At 49.9% G+C, this 24,288-nt stretch overlaps 1 protein-coding gene across 3 annotated transcripts; it reads left to right on the plus strand.

Moving 5' to 3' along the window:
* Positions 1–858: 858 nt before the first annotated feature.
* Positions 859–20,065, plus strand: Utp25 (UTP25 small subunit processor component). Of its 3 annotated transcripts, none has more exons than XR_005873954.1 (12): positions 859–1,048; positions 1,780–1,819; positions 2,681–2,909; positions 5,070–5,243; positions 5,756–5,844; positions 8,039–8,449; positions 10,325–10,544; positions 11,071–11,273; positions 13,182–13,364; positions 13,458–13,570; positions 14,579–14,802; positions 17,531–17,668. XR_005873954.1 is itself a non-coding variant. In XM_005082851.4 (12 exons), exons 1-12 carry the CDS (start codon positions 942–944, stop codon positions 17,772–17,774), a joined length of 2,259 nt encoding a protein of 752 aa, XP_005082908.1. In that variant the 5' UTR covers positions 860–941; the 3' UTR covers positions 17,775–20,065. The 3 variants fall into 3 exon arrangements, 2 of the variants coding, with proteins under 2 accessions (XP_005082908.1, XP_040594049.1); XM_005082851.4 differs by having other exon boundaries at positions 860–1,048; positions 14,557–14,802; positions 17,531–20,065; XM_040738115.1 differs by having other exon boundaries at positions 956–1,048; positions 2,745–2,909; positions 14,557–14,802; positions 17,531–20,065.
* The last annotated feature ends 4,223 nt before the right edge of the window (positions 20,066–24,288 follow it).

Genomic DNA, 24,288 nt, shown 5'->3' on the forward strand with positions numbered 1-24,288 from the left:
GGTGTCGAGGAATAAAACCCCAGAATTTGTGAAGTACCTTGGCCAAGCACCCTACCCCTAGCCCGTTTAGGTTATTACACTAAAACATATTAAATTTAAAAGTATACGTTGACTCGTTTTGGTGATAATGCATGCAAGATGCTAGTTTATCTAATGTGTTTCCGTTTTTGTTAAAGAATGTCGGGAAAGATGCTTTTTTTTTTCCATAGGCTCTCCTCAACACTCCCAAAAGAGCAGTGGCATATTTATTTATTTTAGGTTTTTCGAGGCAGGGTTTCTATGTGTAACAGTTCTGGCTGTCCTGGAACTCGACAGATACCTCGCTCTGTAGACCAGGCTGGCCTTGCACTCAGAGACCCACCTGCCTCTGGGATTAAAGGCCTGCACCACCACCACCCACCTCCCCTTTCTTACTAAGCATCGGTTTCCAATCTGCCTCATCAGATTGATTCACAAGTCCGGTTCGGACAGTGTGTCGTCAGTGGTCATTTTCTGCCTGGCACAACCATTTCTGCATTTCTGCGTGCATACATCGACACAGGCTGACCCGCCCCCCCATCCCAACAGGAAGCAGCGCGGGGTCCCGGGTTCAGATCTTCGCTCCTGAGGGTAAGGCCACCCACCCCCGCCACCCCCAAATAAAAACTACAAGAAGGGAAAACGATCACCACAAAGCAAGCAAGCCACTCCACTACCACGCCAAGCCCTAAAGACCGGTTTCCCGAGCACGCATGCGCAGGCGCTCTCCCACGCGCTCCCGGTAGGGGGCAGCACCGAGACGCGCAGGGTGTGACGCCCTCCCGTCGTGCTCGCGGGACGCAAAGCAGCTCCGCTTTACGGCACCGGCCTCTGTCGTCACGCCGGCGCGCCCGCGTGCGGCATCTTCCGGCTGGGAGCCTTGGCGCGTCTGTCTGCGAGCGAGCTTCGACGGTCCCGCCGCTATGGGCAAACGCCGGAGCCGCGGCCGGAGCCAGCTACTCAGCACCATGACCAAGAAGCAGAAGAAGCACCTCCGCGACTTCGGCGAGGAGCACCCCTTCTACGACAGGTCCGGGGCGCGCGGGGTCGGGGCGAGCCGGTTCCGGGGAGGGGGGCGTGCGGGTCGGTGCGAGCCGGTCCCGGGGAAGGGACGCGGGATCCGTGCGAGCTGGTTCCGGGAAGGGGAGCGGGATCGGGGCGAGCTGGTTCCGTGGGTGGGGAGCGGGGGTCGGTGCCAGCCGGTTCCAGGCGGAGGAGCGGGGATCGCGCGCGGTCCGGTCCCGGGGAAGGGACGCGGGATCCGTGCGAGCTGGTTCCGTGGGTGGGGAGCGGGGGTCGGTGCCAGCCGGTTCCGGGCGGGGGAGCGGGGATCGGTGCGATCCGGTCCCGGGGAAGGGACGCGGGATCGGTGCGTGCCGGTTCTGGGGGCGCGGGATCCGTGCGAGCCGGTTGTGGGGGAGCGGGGTCTGTGCGAGCCGGGCGCCCCGCTGCGGAGGTGCACCCTGCAGGTAGACTTGCAGAGGCAGCCATGGTGCTGTCCCGGCTCGCGGGGACTGAGGCCGAGGCAGGGGAGCTCAGACCAGCCAGGGCATGAAGAGAGGCGAACCCCGATGTGTGGTTTCTTGAACTCACTCGCCTGTTGCCCGTTTGTCCTCCGGTCGTCTTCGCCCCTTGTGCATGCAAGAATGTTTTTTACAGTGACTGGTTACGATCGTGTATTCATGCAGAGGCATTAGGCCTGTTGGCGATCGTTACAGATTAGCAGCTGAAGTTTGACATCTTTTTTTTTTTCCTCCTTAGGGTTTCCAAAAAGGAGGCAAAGCCACAGATTTGTCAGCTGGTAATGCTTTTTTTTCCCTTTATAGTGGTTGGAATTGGGGTTGTTAGCTTTTAAGAGTGTGTGTAAAAGTAAAGCTTGGGTACGTTCCTGTGTTTTTCTGTTTGGGATCTAAGCTGTGATTTTAGTAAGGTGACTTAGCTAGTTTTAAACGATGGGGATAGACGGCTGTAAAAATTACCGTGTGACAAGAGAAGCCCGAGTTGGAGACTACCCCGTGACGCTATGCTGTGAACCTCCGTTGGAAAGTGTGTCCACGGTGCACTCACCAAGAAAGTATTCACACACCGTGTAAAGTGGAGACCACGGCACTCATTTGTGATTTTCCTCTTGCACCTTGAAACATGAAGCCTAACAAAGCCCATAGCCTAGGGTTCCGTTTGAAAAATCAGTTTTTGCATTCCATGTGAAGCTAATGTGGACGGTAGCTTGGTTAACTGTTTTATGTAAATTTCATGCTGGGCTTGGTTAAGGAGATGAGATTGTGTAGTAGTATTTTCAGAAAAACTCACTGGGCTTTTGTTTCCTTTTTAATTAGTATGTACTCATTATACAGAATTTCCAGGCATAATTATTTGGTCATACCACCCATTCATGGCCCTCAGTCTGCTACCTCTTCATGACTTCTGGGTTCTTTGAAATCTGGTTTCCTTGTGCAAGAGGAAACATGGTCTGCCTTTAGTCTCTCTTAGTTTTACTTAAGTGTCTCCCATCCTACCCATTTCCTTGCATGTGACATAATTTCCTTCTTTAAGGCTAAGGAAATTCAATTAATCTGTATGTATCACATTTTATTTTATTTTTTTAGTGTGGCAATAAAAACCATATCATTTTGTTTTTAAAAACATTCCCATTTTCCTTTAGTCAGAGAGTTCAGATACTTCACATTCTGAAAGTGAATCTGAGAGTGAGCAAGAGCACATTTCAGGGTACCACAGGCTGCTTGCTACACTAAAGAATGTTTCGGAGGAGGAGGAAGAGGAAGAGGAGGAAGAGGACAGCGCCGTAGGTGAAGAAGAAATGAACGATGAAGATGGTGATGAAGATGTCAGCGTGGGAGAGGAAACAGCAGAGACGGCTGACACACAGGAGCGTGAGTGTTTCGGGGTTGGCCTGTCCTCTTTGCCAGGACACAGTGTCCTGTGCTGTGTGGGCTGAGTGAGAGCATTTGGCTCCAAAGCAGAGATTTGTTGAGTTCCGTTACATTTTAAGAATCTGCTGGGAACACAGACCCTCTCAGGAAAATGCTATTGGCTTACTCTTTAGGGGATTTCTTCTAGCCTGACGTAAGACTGCCTGACTTGTCACAGGAGCTTACTCTTGTCACTGTGACAGCTCAGTTCACTGAAGAGGGTTCCCCTTCAGTAAGAGACGGAGTGTGGCTGGGCGGTGGCGGCGCACACCTTTAATCCCAGCACTTGGGAGGCAGAGGTGGGCGGATCTCTGTGAGTTCAAGGACAGCCAGAGCTACATAGTAACACCCTGTTTTGAAGAACAAAAACATACATTGCTGAAATTCATATGTTTTTGTAGGTCCTTAGTTCTGGTTTTCTTTCCATTTAAATTATTTTTTTTTAGAGGAAAAGAGGCGTTGTTGTTGCTGTCATTGTTGTTTGAATTATAAACATACTGCATATTTACTACAGGAATCTGAAAAGGTTGAGGTTGTAGCACAGCAGTTGGATGCTTGCCTTGGGTAAACAAAGCTCTGTGTTTATCTCCAACACCACGTAAAATCAGGTGCAGTGGTACACACCTCTGATTTAGCCCTTGGTGAAGGTAGAGGTTGGAGGTTCTCGTCTGAATACCTTTAATATTACATCTATAGTCTTTGTTTTCTGTATATGGGTTTACATATATATATATATATACACACACACATGGATACTCGCATGTATGCATGTGATGGACTCCTAAATTTCTGCATTTTGCTTCTTTAGTAAGATACTGTGGATGTTTTGTAATTTTGTCCTTTCTTTTTATTGTTGTAGCATATTTGCTGCACTGGGGGTTGAGCCTAATGTCTCACACCTGTGCTCTGTGCTGAGTTCTGTTCTCAGCCTGGACCTTTCTCTATGTAACATAACTATGGATTCACATTGATTTCTTGGATATATAGCATTCGGTGTTGAATATTCCTCTGACAGACATTTGTTCTTTTATTTCTTATAATTCAGATTGCTGTGAACATTTTTTCATGTGTCTCTTGGTGTACTATTTTAGAGTAAGTTATAGAACTGGGTATGTTAGAATTCTTCAGAGTGATTCCTCATTATGATAGAATCTATTTTAAGGAATTGGCAAGTCTGAGTCTAATAGACTTCAAATGCTTCAGGTCTAAAGGCAATCAGTCAAACAGGAGAGCCCCAGGAGACCCGGGGCTCTGTTATAGCTGGAGTTCAGAGGCAGTCTTCCGGAAGTCTTCCTCTCAGGGCAGGCCAGCCTTCTGTGTTTGCTCAGACTTTCCAGAAATAGGAGGAGGCCCCCCACACCGTGGGAGACCGGGACATAGCCCAGTGTCTCCCTGGCGTGCACAGAGCCTTGGACTCTGTCTCCAGTCCTGCACATGCTAGGCTAATATGGGGCATGGCTGTAATCTTAACTCCCAGGAGGATCAGAGGTTCAGGGCCATCCTGAGCGGGTAGTGGGCTAACAGCAAGGCTAAACTACAGAAGACCCTGCCTGTCTCAAAACATAAAATAGTCATTTGCTTCCTGATGGAAGTCCACCAACTGGAACATGAATTTAATCTAATAATATCCCAAGTATCGTTCAAGCACACACCTCCAGGTTTGCTGTCCAGCTTAGCTAATGACTGACTTCATCACCCAGGTCTATGGTCAGGCTTAATTCTGAAAGGTCACCTCCTTTGTGAATTACCTGATTATTGTTTAAAAATAATGCCCGATGAGGTGGTGCACACCTGTGTTTTTATAATTCCAGCACTTGGGAGTCAGAGGCAGGTGAATCTGTGATTTAGAGGTAGGCCTGGTCTCCAAAGTGAGATCCAGCACAGCCAGAATTACACAGAGGAACCCTGCCCTGAAAAAAAACAAAACAAATAAACAATAGCAGTGAGCATTAGTGTTTTAATTTGATTTTGTCAACATTTACGTATGAGTAAATTGTTTATTTTTGAGACAGGGTTTCACTCTCTAGATTTGGCTCTCTGGAAATCGAGGTTGACCAGGTTGACCTCACAGAGCTCTGCCACACCCTGGATAATTTTACGAAATGGTTTTCAACATTTCAGGTCTGTCCCTAGCTGATGGCCCCAAAGAAGAAGATGGGGAAGGGCCTCCTGATACGTCACAGAAATCCTCAGAGGAGTTCACAGATGCGAAACATGAGTCACTGTTCAGCCTGGAAACCAATTTCCTGGAAGAGGACAGTGGAGGCAGCAGCACTTCCCAGAGAGCCTCCCAAGGTGAGAGTGGCTCATTCTTCCCCAGCCCTCCATCGCTGCGCATGGAGCCCGCTCTCCGAAGTCTTGCCATGTACCAGATAGCCAGGAACCCGTGCTGGCTGGCTTGAATTGTCGAGCCTTGGTAGGTGCTAGAGTGTGACTCTCCAGGGGGAGCAGTGCTGCGCCTGACACAGCCGACCCCCACGCGGCACTGCTCCGTGAGGGAGTAACCTGCAGGTGAGAGAGGAGACAGGACTTTGGGTGTAAAGGGAAAGGCTCAGAAGCAGAACTTAGGGTTGTGTAGGAGGTGAGTTGAAGCGCAGCTTCGGGCTGGGATGTCGCGGTCAGCTTGCCAGGCACTCTTCGGTTGCTGGGGGAGAGGGGCGGGTTGATACCAGGGAGGTCAGCATGTTGGTCTCAGCAGGGACTAGAGATGAACACGTCATTTTCAGAGGTGATGAGAGACGAGTGTCGCTCTCAGACTAGAAAGCCCTGCCGCTGTTCCCTGTGTTCACTGCTCTGTTCTCAACTAGATCCGTTTCAACAACATGTCAGCAAAGAGCTGAAAGAAAAGGAAGTTCAAGCCGCCGCTTCAAGCGCTCCAACTACCCAGCAGATGAAAGTAAGTGCCGTGTGGATTCCCAGGCATGGAGGAAAGTCCCACAGCAGCTGGGATCTTTGGTCTGTTGGCATATATTATCCATAGTGAGTTTCATTTGCCAGACGTTGGGCTCGTGTCACTCCTCTGCCTCAGCCTCCCAAGTGTTGGTGTTATGGGTGTGACACCGTACATGGTCTAGTTGACTTCCCCCTGTTTTGATTTTGTAGCTACATGTGCAGGTGTAAGAAGTCAGCCAGAGACTGAAATTTTTTTTTGCCCGATTTTGCCCCTGGTAGCAGGTAGCAGAGTACAGTATCACAACCAGAAAGTGGACACAGATGCCATTTATTGCTGCTTGGAACTCAGGCATTCAAGGCCAACTACTCTGCCTACCATGGCCTTGCGTCCCTAGACTCGGGTTCTCTGTAAAGTGTTGTCTTGTAGGATCCCATTTCCACCAGCTCAGTAGGGTGTGGAACAATCCAGCACCATGCGTCTTATCAACTGGGTCTCACTGTGTAGTCCTGGCAGGCCTGAAACTTGGTGTGTAGACCAGGCTGGCCTCAAATCACAAGAGGTCTGTCTGCCTCTGCCTCCCCAGTCAGTGCTGGGACTAAAGGTGTGGTGTGCCCCACCATGCCTGGCTCTGTTACTCTTTTTACCTTGTCTGCTTCCTCTCAGATTCCTCACTCCTAATCCCTTAACCTCCTGAGCTCATCTCTGCTTCTGGGAGCTTGTGGGTTCACTGCCGAGTAACTGGAGTCACCCAGGCTGGGGCCTTTGCCCCCAGCTGCTTCATGCAGCCCAGTTCCCTGGAGAGTCACCCATGCCGCTCTGTGTCTGTGGCTCGTGGCTTTTATTGCTAACGTTGCTCTAATTTTAGATCAGCAATTTTTCTATAGTGAAGAATTTCTACACACGTATCTTTTTTTTTTTTTTTTTCTTTCCCGAGACAGGGTTTCTCTGTGGCTTTGGAGGCTGTCCTGGAACTCCCTTGGTAGTCCAGGCTGGTCTCGAACTTACAGAGATCCACCTGCCTCTGCCTCCCTAGTGCTGGGATTAAAGGCGTGCGCCACCAACGCCCGGCTACTACACACGTATCTTACAAAGTAGAATCCCTTGATGCTCTACTGGGCATACCTAAAAAAGAAAAGAGAAAAACCGGAAGCGGTGGAGGTGAAGGGAGGCAGGGATGAATCAGTCCCGGGACAAGGCAGAGCCTTTAGTGTCACTCCTTGTGGCACAGCACATTGCCAAGGGATTTTGATTCTTCCCAGACCTGGTCCTCAGGATAGATAGTGAGGGGGACACCAGAGGTAGAGCTCAGACTCCAAGCTGCACACCTCTTGTGTCCTTGTTGTCTGGACCCTCTTGCCTTTGTGAGGCCTAGCATTCCCTGCTCTGGAGTGTGTGTGGCACCTACCCAGCTGGGCTGGGTGGGGAGCTGTAGGCTAAATGGACGCTGTAACGATACGCGACACCCAATTACTGACAGTAAAGCTAAGTATTTAATGTAGAAAATTACTCACAAGATACCAAACCCAGAGGAGCCAAAACGTTCTCAGCTAGCGGCCGGACCGGAAGCCGAACTCCAGGAAAAGAGACCGAGACTTCCTGTGTGCTGTCTTTTATGCCTTCCCCCCGTAACGCCCCTAGCCATGCCCAAAAGTGGGCCTGGCTAGTGACGTAGTTCCGCCTACGTACGTATATGTCTTTACGTCCAGCCTAAAGTGGGTGTGGTTAGCGGTGTGGTAAACCGCCCTTTTATTACCTCATCTGTATGCGCCTCTAATAAGTCACATGTTTAATGGCGGCATCAGACTTCCTCCTACAATTCCCCTTTTGGTCTAAAAAAGGACAACTAACTTGTGTCCATGAACAAAATGTATCAAACTTCTATCTAAACCTAAACTTATCTGAAAGAAACACCCAGATATGAACACCTTCTTCCAATCCCAACTCTAAAATAATTGAAAACTAACACTAACAGGTGTAAACTATCTTATAATAATCAATAGTAGGGAGAGGGGGCGTGGAATTCTCAAAACTTGGTGTCGGGAGCGGGATTGGAATCCGGATCCAGGCGCCCAGAAAAGCGGCATCAGACTTCCTCCTACAGGGAGCAGATGGGATGATCTGTGAATCTTCGAGTACCGTGTGCGTGTCCAGGGTTGTTACTCGTGCCTAACCTAGCTCTTGATCTGTCTACCCCTAGTGGCCCGTCCTGGGACAGCTTGTCTTTTCATCAAAGTTCCAGAAGATGGAAACATTTAAACCTCCGAAGGATGTCGACATGAAGTCACTTCATCTTCAGAAGCCTCTAGAGTCCACCTGGAAAAAAACCAATAGCCAATTTCTCTCTGGTCCTCAAAAATCAAACAGCCCCTTTACCCCACTCCAGAAAGAACTGTTCTTAATTATGAATTCTTACCGGGACCTGTTCTACCCAGAGAGGACTGCCCTGAAGAATGGAGAAGAGGTCCGCCACGTGTACTGCCTGCATGCTATAAACCACGTCCTCAAAGCCAATGCCCAAGTGTTGGCTAACAACAGCAGGCGCCGGAGCCAGAAATTTGGGGTGGGTGATGATGACGACTTCAGGGACCAAGGGCTAACCAGGCCTAAGGTGAGTGGCGGCAGCTTTGTCCTCAAGGAGGCTGGGAGGCACTACTGAGTCATGAGCGTGTGGACAGCTGACTGGTTAGAGAATCCTCATATGAGCAGTTGATCGAGCCAGGCAGTGCAGGACAGGGACGGGGCTTCAGACGCTCTCAGCGATGAACCCGTGGCACACATAAGCATCCCATTGGGTGTGGACTCTTCCTGGTGGCTTTCCGCTCACTGGTATCTTAAGTGAGTTTTATCTGCTCCGTACATGTGACAGCCATGGGCAGACCCAGATTCCCAGAAGACCCTGCTAAAGAGAATGGGGGAAAGATTAGCAGAGATGGACTAGAATTGGGCTCTTCACCAAGACATCGGTCCCCGTTTCTGCTGTGAAGTTCCTGCTGCTTACAGGGATGACTCTGTATACTTGTGCTCTTAGCCTGACATCTGGTGCGTTTGAGGCTCTAGCGGGAAAGGAAATGGATTTACTTGTGTCCGTGTCTTTTATGATGCCGCGAGAGGAGCCAGGCCTTGCTCTCCCACTTGCTCCCTGTCTCCCCGCAGAAGCTCATGCTTCCAGATGCCCATTGAGCCCAACAGGATTTAAGGGAGTAGATACAGTTGTGACTCTTAAAAGATTTTTTAGTGGGGACTTTTGATGGCTGGGGGAACAAAGTATAGACACTTACTTAGTGGAACCAACAGGACGGTAATCCGGCCTCTTAAATCTTGGACTGGCTTACAGGGCAAATTACCTACTCTTTTGGCCAGCTGGTTACATTTCTAGGAGGCTGCCTCAGGATGCATGGACATGACATTGAGGCTGTCTGTCTCTGTTGTGCACTGTAGGAGATTGGGCAGATCGCCCTGCTTGTGACTGGAATCTCCTGGTTTGACTGGAGTCATACTGTTGTGTTCTTTACATGAACAAGAATGGCAGGTAGTTAGAAATGAGCTCTTTGTTAAGCATCTTCTGATTTCCCACTCAACAGAAACTTTGCATTTGTTTTTAGATTTATTTAATTTTATGTGTATGTGTGTATGCATGTATGCGTGTGCACCGCGTGCATGCCTGGTGCCTGTGAAAGTCAGAAGAGGGCTCTGCATCCCTGGGAACTGGAGTTAGGATGGTGTGGGTCATGATATGGTTGCTAGGAATCAAAGTCTGGTCCTTGCAAGAGCAACAATTGTCCAAACCACTGAATCATCTCTCGGGTACCATCTGTAAGTATTTTTAAAAGGCTTGGAAAATTGAGTCCATTTTTTTCAACTCAGAAGTGTGTCATTAATGGTTTCAAAAATCGTTCTAGAGAATATACTAGGAAAATAATGGTGTGCTAATCCTTCTCTGTATTTTTTCTTATTCAGTCTCTTAGTTGCTTTTCTATTGGCGTAACAAAACACCATGATTGGCAACATATAAAAGGAATCATTTAATTGGGCTCGTGGTTTCAGAGGGGTAGAGTGTGTGAGGGTGGACCGAAGACGGCAGCTGGAACAACTTAGAGCTTAGGTCTCATCCTCAAGTAAGATCCTGAGAGAGAGGCACACAGAATGGCAGGAGGCTTTTGAGACCTAAAGCCCACCTTCAGTGGCAGCTCCTCCAACAAGGCCACACCTCCTGATCCTTCCCAAACAGTGCCACCAACTGGGGAGCAGGTGTTCAAATGTGAGCCTGTGGGACCCTCAAAGACTCCTGTATGTCTGCCCTTGAGTCTCTGCTGCTGTTGCAGGCATTGCCTTATACTGAAAGGTATTTCCCAGTTTTGCTTGAGAAATATCTCCCATGGAGCCATGGGACTAAAGTTCGCAGGACGCGTTAGCTTTCTGGTGCTGAGTCAGGCCTTTTGCACAGATCTTACCTCTGACCTGTTGTTCCCCGCCCTCCTTCCAGGTGCTTATAGTGGTGCCCTTTCGAGAAGCTGCCCTTCGGGTGGTCCAACTCTTCATCAGCCTCCTAGAGGGGGACAGCAAGAAGAAAATCATTGTAAGCAACAAAAAGAGGTTTCAGGGGGAGTATGGCTCGGATCCTGAGGAGAGACCACCCAACCTGAAGAGGCCCGAGGATTATGAAGCTGTGTTCGTGGGCAACATTGATGACCACTTCAGGATTGGTAATGCCCCCTGTTGAGGTGGAAGCCCTTGGGGAAGCTGAAGGGGTCCTGACTCAGTCCTCTAGAACTGGGTGCTCTTGAGACCTCCTGATTGCCAGGGACAGGATTCTTGCCTTGGCTGGTAGGTGCAGACTCCAAGACAGTGTAGAAAGGCCTTGTGAGGAAATGGTTTGGCTGCAGTTCGTGCATATCACACTCAGGCTTCTCAGAGAGTGGGGAATCACAGACACAGGGTGGGTCACTCCAAGGAGACTGGATCTCCATCCTGTGTGTCTATAGGGTGCCAACCCAACCTTGGATACCCACCAAGCCTTCGTGTCTGTGCTTGTATTAACTCAGCTGTTTATCTTTGTAAGTTCTGGGGAAAGTTTGTGACATTGGGCCTCATTCACAAACATTTACTGAGTGTCTGTGGCATGACTGACATGGTTAGGAATTAAGAAGTTAAGGTTTGTACTTTGAAGGAAGCTCGGCCTAGGAATCAGCATGAAGGCTGGCATGGGTGTTGACCAACGGTGTTTTCCAGGGGTGGCAATACTTCAGAGGAGCATTCGTCTCTATGCCCCCTTTTACTCCTCCGACATCCTCATCGCCTCCCCGCTGGGCTTGAGAACCATCATTGGTGGAGAAGGAGAGAAGAAGAGAGACTTTGATTTCCTGTCTTCTGTTGAGTTGCTCATCATCGACCAGGCTGACATTTACCTCATGCAGAACTGGGAGCATGTCTTGGTAATGACTGCTGTGTCTCAGAGGGGCTGTAACTCCTTGATTTAGAAGTGGGAAGTTACTCTATGTCTTTCAGTTTATGGAATTGTTTTGTTCTTCTACCAATAGGGCAGCCAATTATTAAGCCACCCAGAGAGGGGGGAGTTCCTGTCAGTGTTTTCAGGTTTTCCCAAAAAGACTTCTTCCTCTAAAAGGTCTCTTTCTAGTAAGGATAGGTGATGGACAGAAAGAAGGAAGGAAAGAAATCCTCACCAAGAACCCATTTATCATGCAAGCCCTCACGCGGTTCTCAGTCAAGATGGGAAAACATAGCATAACATTTCTTTTTGGAGAGGGCAGGGGCTTGCTATGTAGCCCAGGCTGTCCTTAAATTAAACCCTGTCTTCCTGCCTCAACATCTGGAGTGCTAGGATTATAGACATGCATCATACCCAACTGCCTAGTATTTCTTGTAGTTTGTCTTTTTCTTTCTTTGCGTGTGTGTGTGTGTGTGTGTGTGCGCCAAAGCATCTATCCCCAGGACCTGGAGTTACAGGTGGTGTGAGCTGCCTGACAGGGTTCTAGGAATCTACCATGCGTCCTCTGGAAGAACCGCATGTGTTCTTACCTGCTGTGCCGCTTTGGCCCTGACTAGCATTACTTACAAAGGACCTCGTTTATGGGAAGACTTTCTTCACGCTCTAGTTTGTTTCCTCCATACAGTGGGGTGCTCTTGGTTGTAGGATGTAAAGACTGTGGAACTATTCTTATCACAGAGCTGTGATATTCTTAAGGCAGATGACAGCTCACCTCTGATTCCACCTAAGAACTTGGAGTCTTATGGGAAGTTTGGGATACATCAAGGGCACTTAGTTGATAGTTGTGGAAAAAAGCTTGTAGTACTCATGACCCTTGGAGTGTGTTCTGCATGCAGTGTGTTAACCTGCAGCTGAAATGGACAAGGAAAACCAGGTTCGTAGCTCACACCTGTAAGCCTGTCTCGGGGGAGGCTGAAGCAGGAGGGTTACAGCGCGTTCCTGGCCAGACTGGACTACTGTATTCCAGGCCAGGTTGAGTTTATGCAGGAAAGGTCTGTTGATGGCTGCCATATTCTTTAATTTGAGGAAGAGCAGGTACCACAACTCGGGCCACTAGGGCTTTGGCTTAGTTTCTGTTGTTTGCCATGCTGGGAATTAAACACAGGGCCTTGGACAAGGTCAGCGAGAGTCTGTCACTAAGCCATCCCTGTCACTGATGTTATGAGAGCCAGTGAAGAAGGGCAGAGGTTCTGTTTCCATTGTGGCTTCTCTTTCTGTCCAAGTCTGGGACAGCAGCCCCAAGAGCGGCCAGTCTGCATTTCCCAAGTTCCTTTCTGTGTGAGCCTTGTTCTCTGCGCTTTCTGTTTTTATTATTGGTTTTTCTCTGTTAACATATAAAGCACTGGGTTCCACGTGACACGTGCTGTCATGCATGTGTGTTGTACTTTGTCATGTGTTAACATATAAAGCACTGGGTTCCACGTGACACGTGCTGTCATGCATGTGTGTTGTTCACCCCATGTGCCCTCCCACTGGTCCCGTCAGTAGTTCCTTTGGTCTTTGAGACAGCCTCACTCACTGTAGCCTAAGCTGTGTCAAACTCACTGTGTAAGCGGTACTGGCCTCGGGTCCTCCTGACTCATGGTACCCCACCACGCCTATCTCTAAAAACCCCTTTAAAGGAGTGCTCCAGTGGCTAGCCTGTTTCCTTCCTCTGAGTGCTCAGCTACCCTTGAGCAGGTCGCCATCTGAGCCTTTTCTGCCATCTCTAGGAGGTGGTAATACATCCTCCATGGGGTTAAGGAGATGATGGGTTGGTTATAAATGCTCATGGTGCCCAACACACATGCTCAGTAGATAGACGCTGACGGCGGCGTTGCTTTTCTCCTGCAAGCATTTGATGAACCACATGAACCTGCTTCCTTTGGACTCCCATGGGGTGGACTTTTCTCGCGTACGCATGTGGAGCCTCAACAACTGGTCCAGGTACTACCGCCAGACCCTGCTCTTCGGTGCCCTGCAGGATGCCCAGATCAACTCTGTGTTCAACAAGCACTGTGTCAATGCCCAAGGCCAGGTGAGTCCTGTGTCCCTTTGGGTCGTGAACTGGAAGAGTTGATGGTGTGTGATCGGCAAAGGACGCCTGCCTAAAGTTTTTGCCTCCTGGCAGGTGGCCGTGAGGAATGTCCCCATGACAGGCTCCATCAGTCACGTGCTGGTGCAGCTCCCACATGTCTTCCAGAGGATGGAAGCCCAAGACCTCTCTTCAGTGATTGATGCCAGGTAACCCTACCCACACCCATAGGCCTCAGAGAGATCTGGTTTTGCCTGCATGTTTAGCACTGGACTCTAGCTTTTAGGAATTAACTGATTATCAAGTTGGGTTCCAGACCTGAACTCAACCATGCCAGAGAAGGAGTCAAGCCGGGGAGAAATGGGGGCTTGGCCTCAGTCTCTGAGCTAGGGGCAAGTTCGGGACTGAAGCCTGTGCTCCTGGCACCTTGATTGAGACATTGCAGAATCACACCATGCTGCTGTGGGCTGTGATACACTCCCTGCCATTGCAGAATCACACCATGCTGCTGTGGGCTGTGATATAATACACTCCCTGCCATTGCAGAGTCACACCATGCTGCTGTGGGCTGTGATACACTCCCTGCCATTGCAGAATCACACCATGCTGCTGTGGGCTGTGATACATTCCATGTCATTGCAGAATCACACTGTGCTGCTGTGGGCTGTGATATAATACACTCCATACCATTGGAAAATTACTCCATGCTGCTGTGAGCTGTGATACACTCTCATTCCACTTATCTGTAAGCCCTTCAGAGAAGAGCTGATTGTCTAATTCTCCCCATGTTTGCCCTCTGTAGCCCTGTGGTGCTTAGCATGTGCTACACATGGGCCTGTGGTGCTTAGCATGTGCTACACATGGGCCTGTGGTGCTTAGCATGTGCTACACATGGGCCTGTGGTGCTTGGTATGTGCTAGGCAGACAGGCAGGGCTTGCGTGTTGTTGAGTGAATGAGGAGTGTGGAGTGGGCTGCACTAATTCTCTGGTATATACAGCACTGTTTCTGCTGTTACACTTATCGTGAGCTCCTCGTTTTCTATGTGCTATTAAGTTTTATCCTTACATAGTCTCTGAAAAGAAGTTAGCCTTTGGCGTCGAGATCTTTCAGGTTGTGGCTTGCTGCCCACACTATTACTGCCTACTCTAGGTTCAGCTTAGACTTTTAACCTTGTCCTTGGCCTTTCCTAATCAGGTTTCACTTTTTCATAAACAAGATTTTGCCTCAGTACCGGGATGCCGTCATGTCCCACACGCTCATCTATGTCCCCTCCTACTTTGACTTTGTGCGTCTCCGAAACTACTTCAAGAAGGAAGAGCTGAACTTCACACACATCTGCGAGTATACACAGAAGTCTGGGGTCTCCAGGGCTCGGCATTTCTTCCTCCAAGGAGAGAAGCAATTTCTGCTCCTCACAGAACGCTTCCATTTCTATAAAAGGTAAAACAGTACCGGCTCTCCTCTGAGGACCTGGGCAAGCTCTGTGGGGCTGTGCACATCGCCCTCTTGTGGAGCAGCCACGGGGCCTGTGATGCTGGTCTCTGTGTTGTGGGTTGGGGGGTAGGTGGTGTGATGGTGCACACCTTTAGTCCCAGCACTGGGGAAGCAGAGGCAGGCGGATCTCTGTGAGTTCAAGGCCAGCCTGATTGACAGATCGAGATTCAGGATAGCCAGGGCTACACAGAGAAACACTGTCTTCTAAAACAAACAAAAAAGTTGTCAAGGAGATGATGAAAATGTAGCCTGTAATTGTTTTTAACCCGAGAGGAGGAAGCACCTGAAGGCGTGTGCCAGGGCCTTGCATACGCTGCCACTGAGCCCAGCCTAGTTTTGCAGTATGTCTCTTACCTCAGGGGGTCTCAGGGTTCTGTGACTCCATGTCTAGCTTCTCTGTGTCTCAGACAGGAGGGTTGAGTAAGAGAAGAGCAGAAGTAAAGACGGAGAACACACTCCAGGGTGTGGAGTGAGCTGTAGCAAACACGTGGAACGGGCTGCAGCTTCTTTCCCAGGGAGGGCGGAGCCCCAGGGAGGGTATGCAGCAGCCCGTACCCTCGCTGACAGGCGGCTCTTGAACAACCTGGGATAATATGCATGGGTTTGGGTCATATGTCCATAATTGTAAGCATGTGTGTGTGTGTGTGTGTGTGTGTGTGTGTGTGGTTTTTTTTTTTTTTGTTTTTTTGTTTTTTTTTTTGGTTTTACGAGACAGGGTTTCTCTGTATGCAGGCTGTTGGTCCAGCCCGGCCTCGAACTCACAGCCTGCCTCTGCCTCCCGAGTGCTGGTATTAAAGGCGTGCACCACCAACGCCCAGCCGCATATGTGTGACTTAAGTGTACACGTGAGGTCATAAATAGGGGGCTATTTGTTATTTTTTTTTTCTTCAGAGACTGAAAAAGGTCTTCACTGTACTTGTGCCCAACACCAGTCTCCTTATTGCAAGCCTTGTGTTAACAGGATTGAGGAGCCTTAGGTTGCTGGGCTGGCTCTGCTTGTCGTAGTGTGTCCCCCTGGCTGGTGACAGTGTTGAGAGGAGGAGAATGAAAGCGACTTGTTGCTGGCTGGGTGTTTGGTCATGACTGGTCTTCCAGGATGGGTCATTGTACCTTTGCTGTGTATCGCTGCAGTGGGGAAGTGTCTCAGCCGCAGACAAGTTGGAAACTAGATATAGACCATGGCATTCGAAATGCCTGCTGGGTGGGGCGGGGTCCTCCCTGCACTTGTGTGAGTCCAGGTTCTAGCAGTGATGAATGTGGTGTTTGCACCACACAGAAGCAGCTTTGGAATGCAGCTCCGCCGTAGTCTTCATCAGTTGCCAGGGAAGGCAGACAAACGTGGATGTCCCGGGCTTTAGGTCCTGTCGGGATCTGAAGGCTTGGTTCATTCACAGTCGGGGAGGTTTGCACATAAAAGCAGGACAGGGAAGGGACTCAGGAGAGGAGAGTCACATGCAGTGCCTCGTAACAGGCTTGTCTCGTTTCCAGGGAGTTCCTAGGCTCTCTTACGAGCAGATTATTAACAATGTGACCACGCTTCTCTTGTTTTCTTTGGTTTTCCCACTTCTGAGGTTATTTATTACATGTTTGGAACATGGAGATGGACTTTAAAAGAAAACAGTCACCCATGATCAGTACAAATACTTTGATTAGCTAGGCGTGTAGTAACCTTTGCACTTAGGAAGGACAGGTGAGAGGATCAGTTCCAGGCCAGCCTCAGCTACATAATGTGTTTGAGGCCAGCATAGTTACATGAGATCCTATGTGTTAGGGTCAGGGATTAAAGAGAAACAGCTGAGCCAGTGAGATAGGCATGCTTCACCAAGTCTGAACTCTTCAGTTCAATCCCCAGGGCCCACATGGGGGAAAGAGACCAACACTCAGGTTGTTTTCTGACCTCCATATACATGTCACAGTGCACATGAATTTGAGAGGGAGGGAGGGAGGGAGGGAGGGAGGGAGGGAGGGAGGGAGGGAGGGAGGGAGAGAGAGAGAGAGAGAGAGAGAGAGAGAGAGAGAGAGAGAGAGAGAGCGAGGAGAGAGAGAGCGCTACCCTGGCTGGGCGTTGGTGGTGCATACCTTTAATCCCAGCACTTGGGAGGCAGAGGCAGGTGATCTCTGAGTTTGAGGCCAGCCTGGTCTACAGAGCTACACAGAGAAACCCTGTCTCGAAAAACAAATAGATGAAGCCATCCTGGCCTACAGCACAAATTCCAGGCCAGCCAGGCTTACACAGTGAGATTCTGTCCCACAAAACTGAATAAATGATAAAATGTTTAAGGTTGGCCCAGGCATCATGATACAGTCTTTAATACTGGAGCTCAGAAGGCGGTAGAGGCAGGTGGTTCCCTGCAAGTTTGAGGCTAGCCTGATCTACTAGCAGTTACAGGACAGCCAGGGCAGACTCTGTCCTGAATTTCAAAGAGACAAGCAAAAGAGCTACATAGTGAAACCCTGTCTCAAAAAAAATTATTTTCAAGAAATACAAATTTTTGTTACCATTATCTTAAATTCAGCGTTAGAAATCCAGCAACACTCTCACACAATAAACCTTTTGGCTCTAGGGTGGCTTTCTGTGCTTCCTTTGTGCTCTTATTTTTGCCGTCTCCCTGTGGCGCCATTGGCAGCACAGCTCCGCTGGCTTCTTCATGCCCCCTCCCTCTCTCTCTCACAGGTACACAATAAAAGGCATCAGGAACCTGATATTCTACGAACTGCCAACCTACCCTCACTTCTACAGTGAGGTCTGTAATATGCTGAGAGCCACGAGTAGAGGAGAGGAGGCTACGTGGACCTGCACTGTGCTCTATTCCAAGTACGATGCCCAGAGGCTGGCTGCCGTGGTTGGTGTCGAGCGGGCGGCACAGATGCTGCAGTCTCCGAAGAACGTCCACCTCTTCATCACCGGAGAGAAATGAGGATGGGGCGGGGCAGGCCGCGTCAGCCCGTGGGCCACGTAGACCTGATTCTCATCACTCTTCAGGAGCAAGCTCTGGACAGACGCAGGCAGTCCTGTGTTGTGTCCCTGGAAAGTACATTATAACTAGTGTCAGTGACCACCGCTGCCAGAGCCAAGAGCGGTCTGCACGGGTTTGTCACATCCAGAAACGAAGCTTGTGCTTGTCAGACTTGTAAGCTGTGAGTTCTCCAGTTACAGCTTTAACTTTTTACGTGGGGAAGACTCTCCAGCTTGCCTATCCATTTTCTTAAAGCGTTGGTTGTGTTGTTTGCGAGGTTTGCCAAGAGCTGGAGACAACTTGCTGCTGTGTCGTCTTGGCATGGATCTTGTGGGACTTTGCTTTTGCAGCCAAACTAAAAAAAATTACACACTCTAATCTAGAAGATTACATTCATTCACTGATCTTTTTAGATTCCTCACGGTGTTTTAATGACTAACACGTTTACAGTCAAGTTGCATAAAGCAACATTGAGTTGTACAGTTGACGAAATATCACTTAGAACCCAGGGCTGATGCCTGTCCTCGGCACTGCTCTCTCTTTTGCTTTAGCTGGTTTTTGAGTCATGTAGCAGGTGAAAGAGAGAAGGAAATCATGCTTTGAAGCAGTCAACACATTATTTCAAACTTCGTTATAAAAACAAACACCATTGCAAACAAAGAACCACCACGGAGACCGTTGCTTCAGGTGCCAGAGCTGTGAAGCTAGGGCTGAGCCTGAGTTGTTGGGAGTTGACAGCCAACCTCACAGGTGTGTGTTCCTGTGAGCAAGTTTTGTTTTTTGGGACCTCAGCGTGGCTTCAAGTGATCAAAGTGTCCTTGCTGCCACCAGATAGATCTCTGACTCCACTTGCTCTGGCCCCTTCCAGACTGCTCAGGAAGACCTGACCTTGAAGACTTAATCTAACTCCCTTCACCTCCCAAGTGCCACTGACACGTTTGGCTGTTTGTTGTCATCGAGGCTGTTGGTTGAGTGTTTTGTTTGTCTAGTGTGAGTTTTGCTTGTCTTGTGTGATTGACTGACTGATTGGTTGATTGATTTGCAGTGCTTGGTAATCAAACTCGGGCCCTTGCATGCATGCAAGTCCCAGCCCTTGGTGATTTTTTTGTTTTGTTTTGTTTTCTGTGAGACAGGATCTTGCTATGAAATTTAGGGCAACCTTGGCTTTGACATGTAGCCCAGGCTGGCCTCAACTCATAACCCTCCTGCCTCTGCCTCTCCAGTGAGGATTACAGACGAAGCTGCTGGGTTAGCTGGCTGACCCTCCCTCCAGCCCCAGGCTCTGTCATCAGAGCTCAGGAATGTTTGCCTGAGTGTGGTGCGTATGTGCGCACACACAGATGTTGGAGTTTACTTCTTACCCCGCATTAGAAACTGTGAATTTAAATTAGTGTTTCTATTTCCAGTGTATGCTGCAGGGTTCCTTCTGATCCCTTTCTCGGTGATTTACCCTTGTCCTGGGAGACAAGGCACACTTGGTATATATTTCTTTATACTTGTACATACTTTAATGTCTTGGCAGATAAAGGCACTTGGGCTCTAAGTGCCAAAGGACTTAAGTTGTATTCCCAGAACTCATTGTAGGAGACAGACAACTCCCAACAGTTGTCCTCTGACCTCCACATGGGTGCCATGGCACCTTACATCCTGCCCACAGAGAGAGAGAGAGAGAGAGAGAGAGAGAGAGAGAGAGAGAGAGAGAGAGAGAGAGAGAGAGAGAGAGAGAGAGAGAGATTAAGAAAATGATATAATTTGGGGCAGCTGTTGTGCTAAATAGGCATTTTGATTTCTCAGCATGATAAGCAAAGGCAGTTACTCCAGATTGAGTTCTGAATTTCAGGATATATAAATGATAATAAAAGCCATTCAGTCCCAAACATACACTCCCTGGATGCACAGATCTGCCCTGTGGTTATTGGCATCTGTGTGCCATATTCACCATTTATGAGAAGGGAAATGAGTTTGTTGCTTTGTTGAAAACCATGATTCCTAGGTCTGTTTCCACAGTTCTTGTGAACAGCTCACAGGACAAATTGTAACTGCCAAAGAGTTCGTGGACTGCAGAGAGCTGGCTTGATTAATATAAGAGGTGACGTCACAGCGAGGGGAAGTGGCCCTCAGACAGCAGCCACATGGTGTACATTAGAACCTAGCATGTACATCCTGTGTTGTCCTCCCTCTTGTCCATGATATCCTCAAATTAGTGATCCTCCTGCTTCAGCCTCCTCATTAAAGATGTCTCTCCCCTCCTAGTGCCTGTCTTGGTAGTTCTTAGGCTGGCTTCTTTACAGGCCAGTCTGGAGTGATCCCGGGCCCAGGAAGTGAGACTTTTAGGCTCCACACAGCGGTCACAGCTACCCTGGCACTTTTCTTTTTGAGGGAAAAGGCTTTGAATCGTGACTGTTGCTCACAGCTGGCTGCACCGGGTACAGCATTGGAAACAAGAACGAGCTAATCACAGAGAGCCTGCAGCAGAGAATCAGCCCTCTGCCGGCTTCCAGAGCGCTTGTAATTGAGTGCAGATGGCCCAGGCAAGATGGGGCACATGTCCCTGTTGACTCATGCATATCTCAGAGGACCAAGGGGGTTCCAGAAGCTTTGATTCCCTGACTGTACCCTTGTGGGAGTAAGGAGACAGGCTGCTGAGGGTAACTGAGAGGCAGGTGTCACCCATGTTTGCAGACTCCCTTCTGGGCCTTCCTGGGATCTGTCTTCAGACAGCCCAAGTTCAGATTTGATGAGCCCAGGGTCTCAAGTTGGCAAAAGGCTTGGGGGAAAGAAAGCAGGACTGGGACATCTTTACGACCATCCAAAGAGCCTGGATGTGTGAGCTGTAGGTGGCTGTGAGTTGCTGGATGCTTCTGGAAAGACTGCTTTGGAAGCCACGCTTTTCAGGGTTCATCCCCCAGGGTCTGAGGCCTCTCGCCTTCCTGCCCCACCCCCTCCTGTCCTAGATGCCTATGGTTTGTGTTTAGTGTCCCCCTTGCCTCTGGAATCTTGTAAGAGGACAGAGCTCAGTCTCAGAAGCAGATGGTGCGCCATACTGTGGAGCCAGGACTAGGCTCTGAATGCCACAGCGACTCTTTGTTCTGCAGAGAGCTGAGCCTGTGCTGGTGGGCGGCTGGCTGTCCCCTGGCATCCTGCTAGCCTACTCTCCCAGAGGCCCACAACTCAGGGGTGCCCTGACGAAGCCTTTGCATTTGGCTGTGGCCATTTGGGCACCGTGGCCTCAGCTGACGTGGCAGGAAGGCTGTCTGCTGATGTCTGACTGGGGAGCTGCCCATCTGCTTTCCCAACTGAGCAAGGCCAACCAGAGAACGACGGGGTGTCCAGCATCCTGCCCCCTTCATCCTCGCTGACCTCTTCCTCTACCCAGCAGGGTCATGCAGGGTGAGATTTCCTGGGCTCACAGCTGGTCTGTCCATCCGTCCACAGGTCAGTCTCCTTGGCCTTTGCTCAAGATCAGCATGAAGGCTGCGGTTGCTCATCCGTCCCAGTATTGGGATCGGATAACGCCTGACACGCTATGTGCAAGTCCTCCCATTCGTTTCTGGGGTCTGTGTTGGGTTGATTTTCTCTCTCTCTAGTGCTGGGATCAAACCCAAGGCCGTGCAGTGCTATATTAGCACCCTTCACTGAGCTGCAGCCCCAGCCCTCCTCAGCAGCCTGGGGGAAGGGATGGTCTGCCCCGTCTGTCCTTGACGGAGGGTGAAAGTGGAAGACCTCTCTGTCCTTCCTCAGAACCAGCTTTAATGGCCGACATGCTATCCAGCGAAAGCCTGCCCTTCCCACCACCCACACCCTGGTGGTTAGGCATGACCAGGGAGACACGGCCTTGCCCACTGGGGGGGGGGGGTGCATCCCAACGGAGGGGACACCCAGCCTCTGTTCTTCCGCCTGCCAGGACTAAGTAAAGGCTGAGGCTCCACAGGTCAGGTGCTCTTCATAGAGCATGTAACAGAGGGCAGCTGCAACGCAGCCCTGCACAGTGCCTTCCCCTGGGATACCCCCAGTGCACGCTGACCCGTGAGGACAGATGTGGGAGGGGTGGCAGACATCATCCCATGGGGGCCATAAAAAGGATAGTCACTCCAGCAGTTTCCCTGTGTATTTAAAAGAAAGTTTATCAACGAGTAAGAACCCATAAGTCGGTCAGAGCCACTACAGATACACGTGTCTGGGTTGTCACCGAGCAGTGCCTTTAAGGACTTCAAATGCCTTTAAGATGGCGTGCTCTGTCTGACTGGCTTTTCCCGTCAGTGCTACATGGGGATTCTGAGCCTCCCTGGTCCTGGTCCTGTTTCTGAAGCTGCACTCAGGTCCCTCTCGTCCTCCCCCTAAGCCTCTGTTTAAAAATAGCCACCATGTCCATGAGCCTAGTTTTCTCCAAGGCAATTATTCAGACTTCCTTCACGACTGTTTTCTGAAAAGTTATATGTTGTTTTTAGTCTTTTTAAAGAGTAATCCATCTTCAAAAAACAGAGAGAGACAAACCAGGCACCGTCCTGGGGCAGGAGGAGGATCCTCATTACAATCTTGTTTCAAAACAACAGAAATCAATAAAGCAAACGTGTAGCTGATAACTTGAACTCATGATTCTCCCTCCTCCCAAGTGCTAGGATGGCAGCTACGTGCCACGTTTGCAGTTTTTATGTGGAAGAAGATGTTGAGAGCACGCATCACTGCAGATTCCAAGGGTGAGGAGGCTTGAAAGCGTTATGCCGCACGAACACCAGGTGGCAGTAGCACCAAGTGCTGTCCAGAGCCCCCTCTGGGTTCCTTGGCCTTGCCGCTCCCAGAGACTCAGTCTTGTCCTCCCCCCTCCTCCCCTTAGCTCATGGCTGTTGTGTTTATTACCAAATAAAGACTCAGGGAGTTGGTTATCAGGGTGAAAACCTGACAGATGAAAGAAGCAGGGCAGGAGTGACCAGCTGACTTTTTTTTTTTTAACCAGAGACCCAACAAGTACTTCTCTCTGCACACATCCTGGATGGGAGACTGAGAAGTCCCCTACTCTTCCCTGCTTACCTTCTCTGTCCACATTCCCAGCTTCTCTGTGGCTAATTCTGGTCATCTAGTCGCCGGCTCCGTCCCTGATTCAAGGTTAAGTTCACTAACAGTCTCTGGATGTCACGGCGCAATCAAATATCCTGCGGCGCATGGCAGTGGAGAAGACTGTCGAGGTCAGTGAAAGGGAGATGCAATTGAGAGCTGAATGAAACTAGAGTCGGGCTGGAGAGACGGCTCAGTGGTTAAGGGCACCTACGAACACCCACACCGAGTGGCCTACAGCCACCCAGAACTCTAGCTCTGAGCGATCCGATGCCCTCTTCTGGCCTCCGGAAGCACCTGCCCCCACGAGGCACACATTCACACAAACACACACAAAATTTCAGCTGGGTATGATGACACGATTCTGGAAAAGCTTGTGGACATAACTAACTCTAAGCCATCCAGGGGCCACGCAGTAAGACCCTGTCTCAAAGAGCAATGTGTGTGGTGTGTGTGTGTGTACGTGCGCGTTCTTAATTTCAGTGTTGGTAAGTGGCAGAAGCAGACAGATCAAAGTGGGGAACTATCGATGTTGAATCTCCACTGGATTCTGAGCACCCCCAAGGCTGGTTTGAGAGGCAAGTCTCTGCGACCACGCTTCAGTCCTCTTCCCGTACAGCTCTGCTTCTCCAGGCTTTCCCGATGCCCACCTGAGTTTTCTGGTAGCTGGGGACACTCAGGTGCTGCCCACCACTGCATTGCCCTCCCTCGAGAGGAGCTCTCCAAACATACCAAAGACAGCTGTCATTATCACCCAAACAGCCACTGAGTCCTAGTTTGCATGGATCTTGTGTGAACATGAGGAGAGTGAACACAGGTGGAAACTGGCAAGTCTCCTACCACCTCCAGTCAGTACCAAGAAAAACATCCCAAACAATGGGTCATTCCTGCATTGTGTGTGTGTGTGTGTGTGTGTGTGTGTGTGTGTGTGTGTGTGTGCCTGCGAATGCGTTGGGATAAAAGCTGATGGGGGAAACCTGGGTTGTCTGGAGAGAGGTGTTTGGTTCAGATGAACTGAGTCTTCGGCAGGAGACTTTCTGGCAGGCATTTTTCACGGGAAGGCCAGCAGCGGTGTAGGTGTGTACTAAGTTGCCTGGTCTTGCTGCCTTAGCAAGCCATCAGCACCTGCACCAAGCGAATTCTGGCTTCTTAGTGAGAGGCTGTTCGTGGTATGAGCACAGGTCCCAGAATGTGGCTGTCTACCCCCTGGAAGCGGAGGGTTTTGTTTCCATGGCAACCTCCAGCCACAGCAGGTGGGGAGGTGGGTGTCACTCACACCTGAGCATCCTTCTCCCAGCGCCAGTCTGGTTCCCTGCTGGGAAAACCCGAGGCAAAGACTAAATCTGGCTGCCTGACTTGACTCCCAGGATCAGGGAAAGCAAGAGCCCGGGGGTCTCAGACTCACAGGAAACACCAAGCTGTC

The sequence above is a fragment of the Mesocricetus auratus genome, unplaced genomic scaffold (assembly GCF_017639785.1).
Source record: "Mesocricetus auratus isolate SY011 unplaced genomic scaffold, BCM_Maur_2.0 Super-Scaffold_100676, whole genome shotgun sequence".
Classification (NCBI taxonomy): Eukaryota; Metazoa; Chordata; class Mammalia; order Rodentia; family Cricetidae; genus Mesocricetus; species Mesocricetus auratus.

Bases quoted from the DNA above. Each gene is read 5' to 3' on its own strand.
- Utp25 (XM_005082851.4), top strand. From the start codon at position 942: ATGGGCAAACGCCGGAGCCGCGGCCGGAGCCAGCTACTCAGCACCATG. The intron at 10,545-11,070 runs GTAATGCCCCCT...GGTGTTTTCCAG, and splicing joins TGATGACCACTTCAGGATTG to GGGTGGCAATACTTCAGAGG. The intron at 13,571-14,556 runs GTAACCCTACCC...TTTCCTAATCAG, and splicing joins TCTTCAGTGATTGATGCCAG to GTTTCACTTTTTCATAAACA.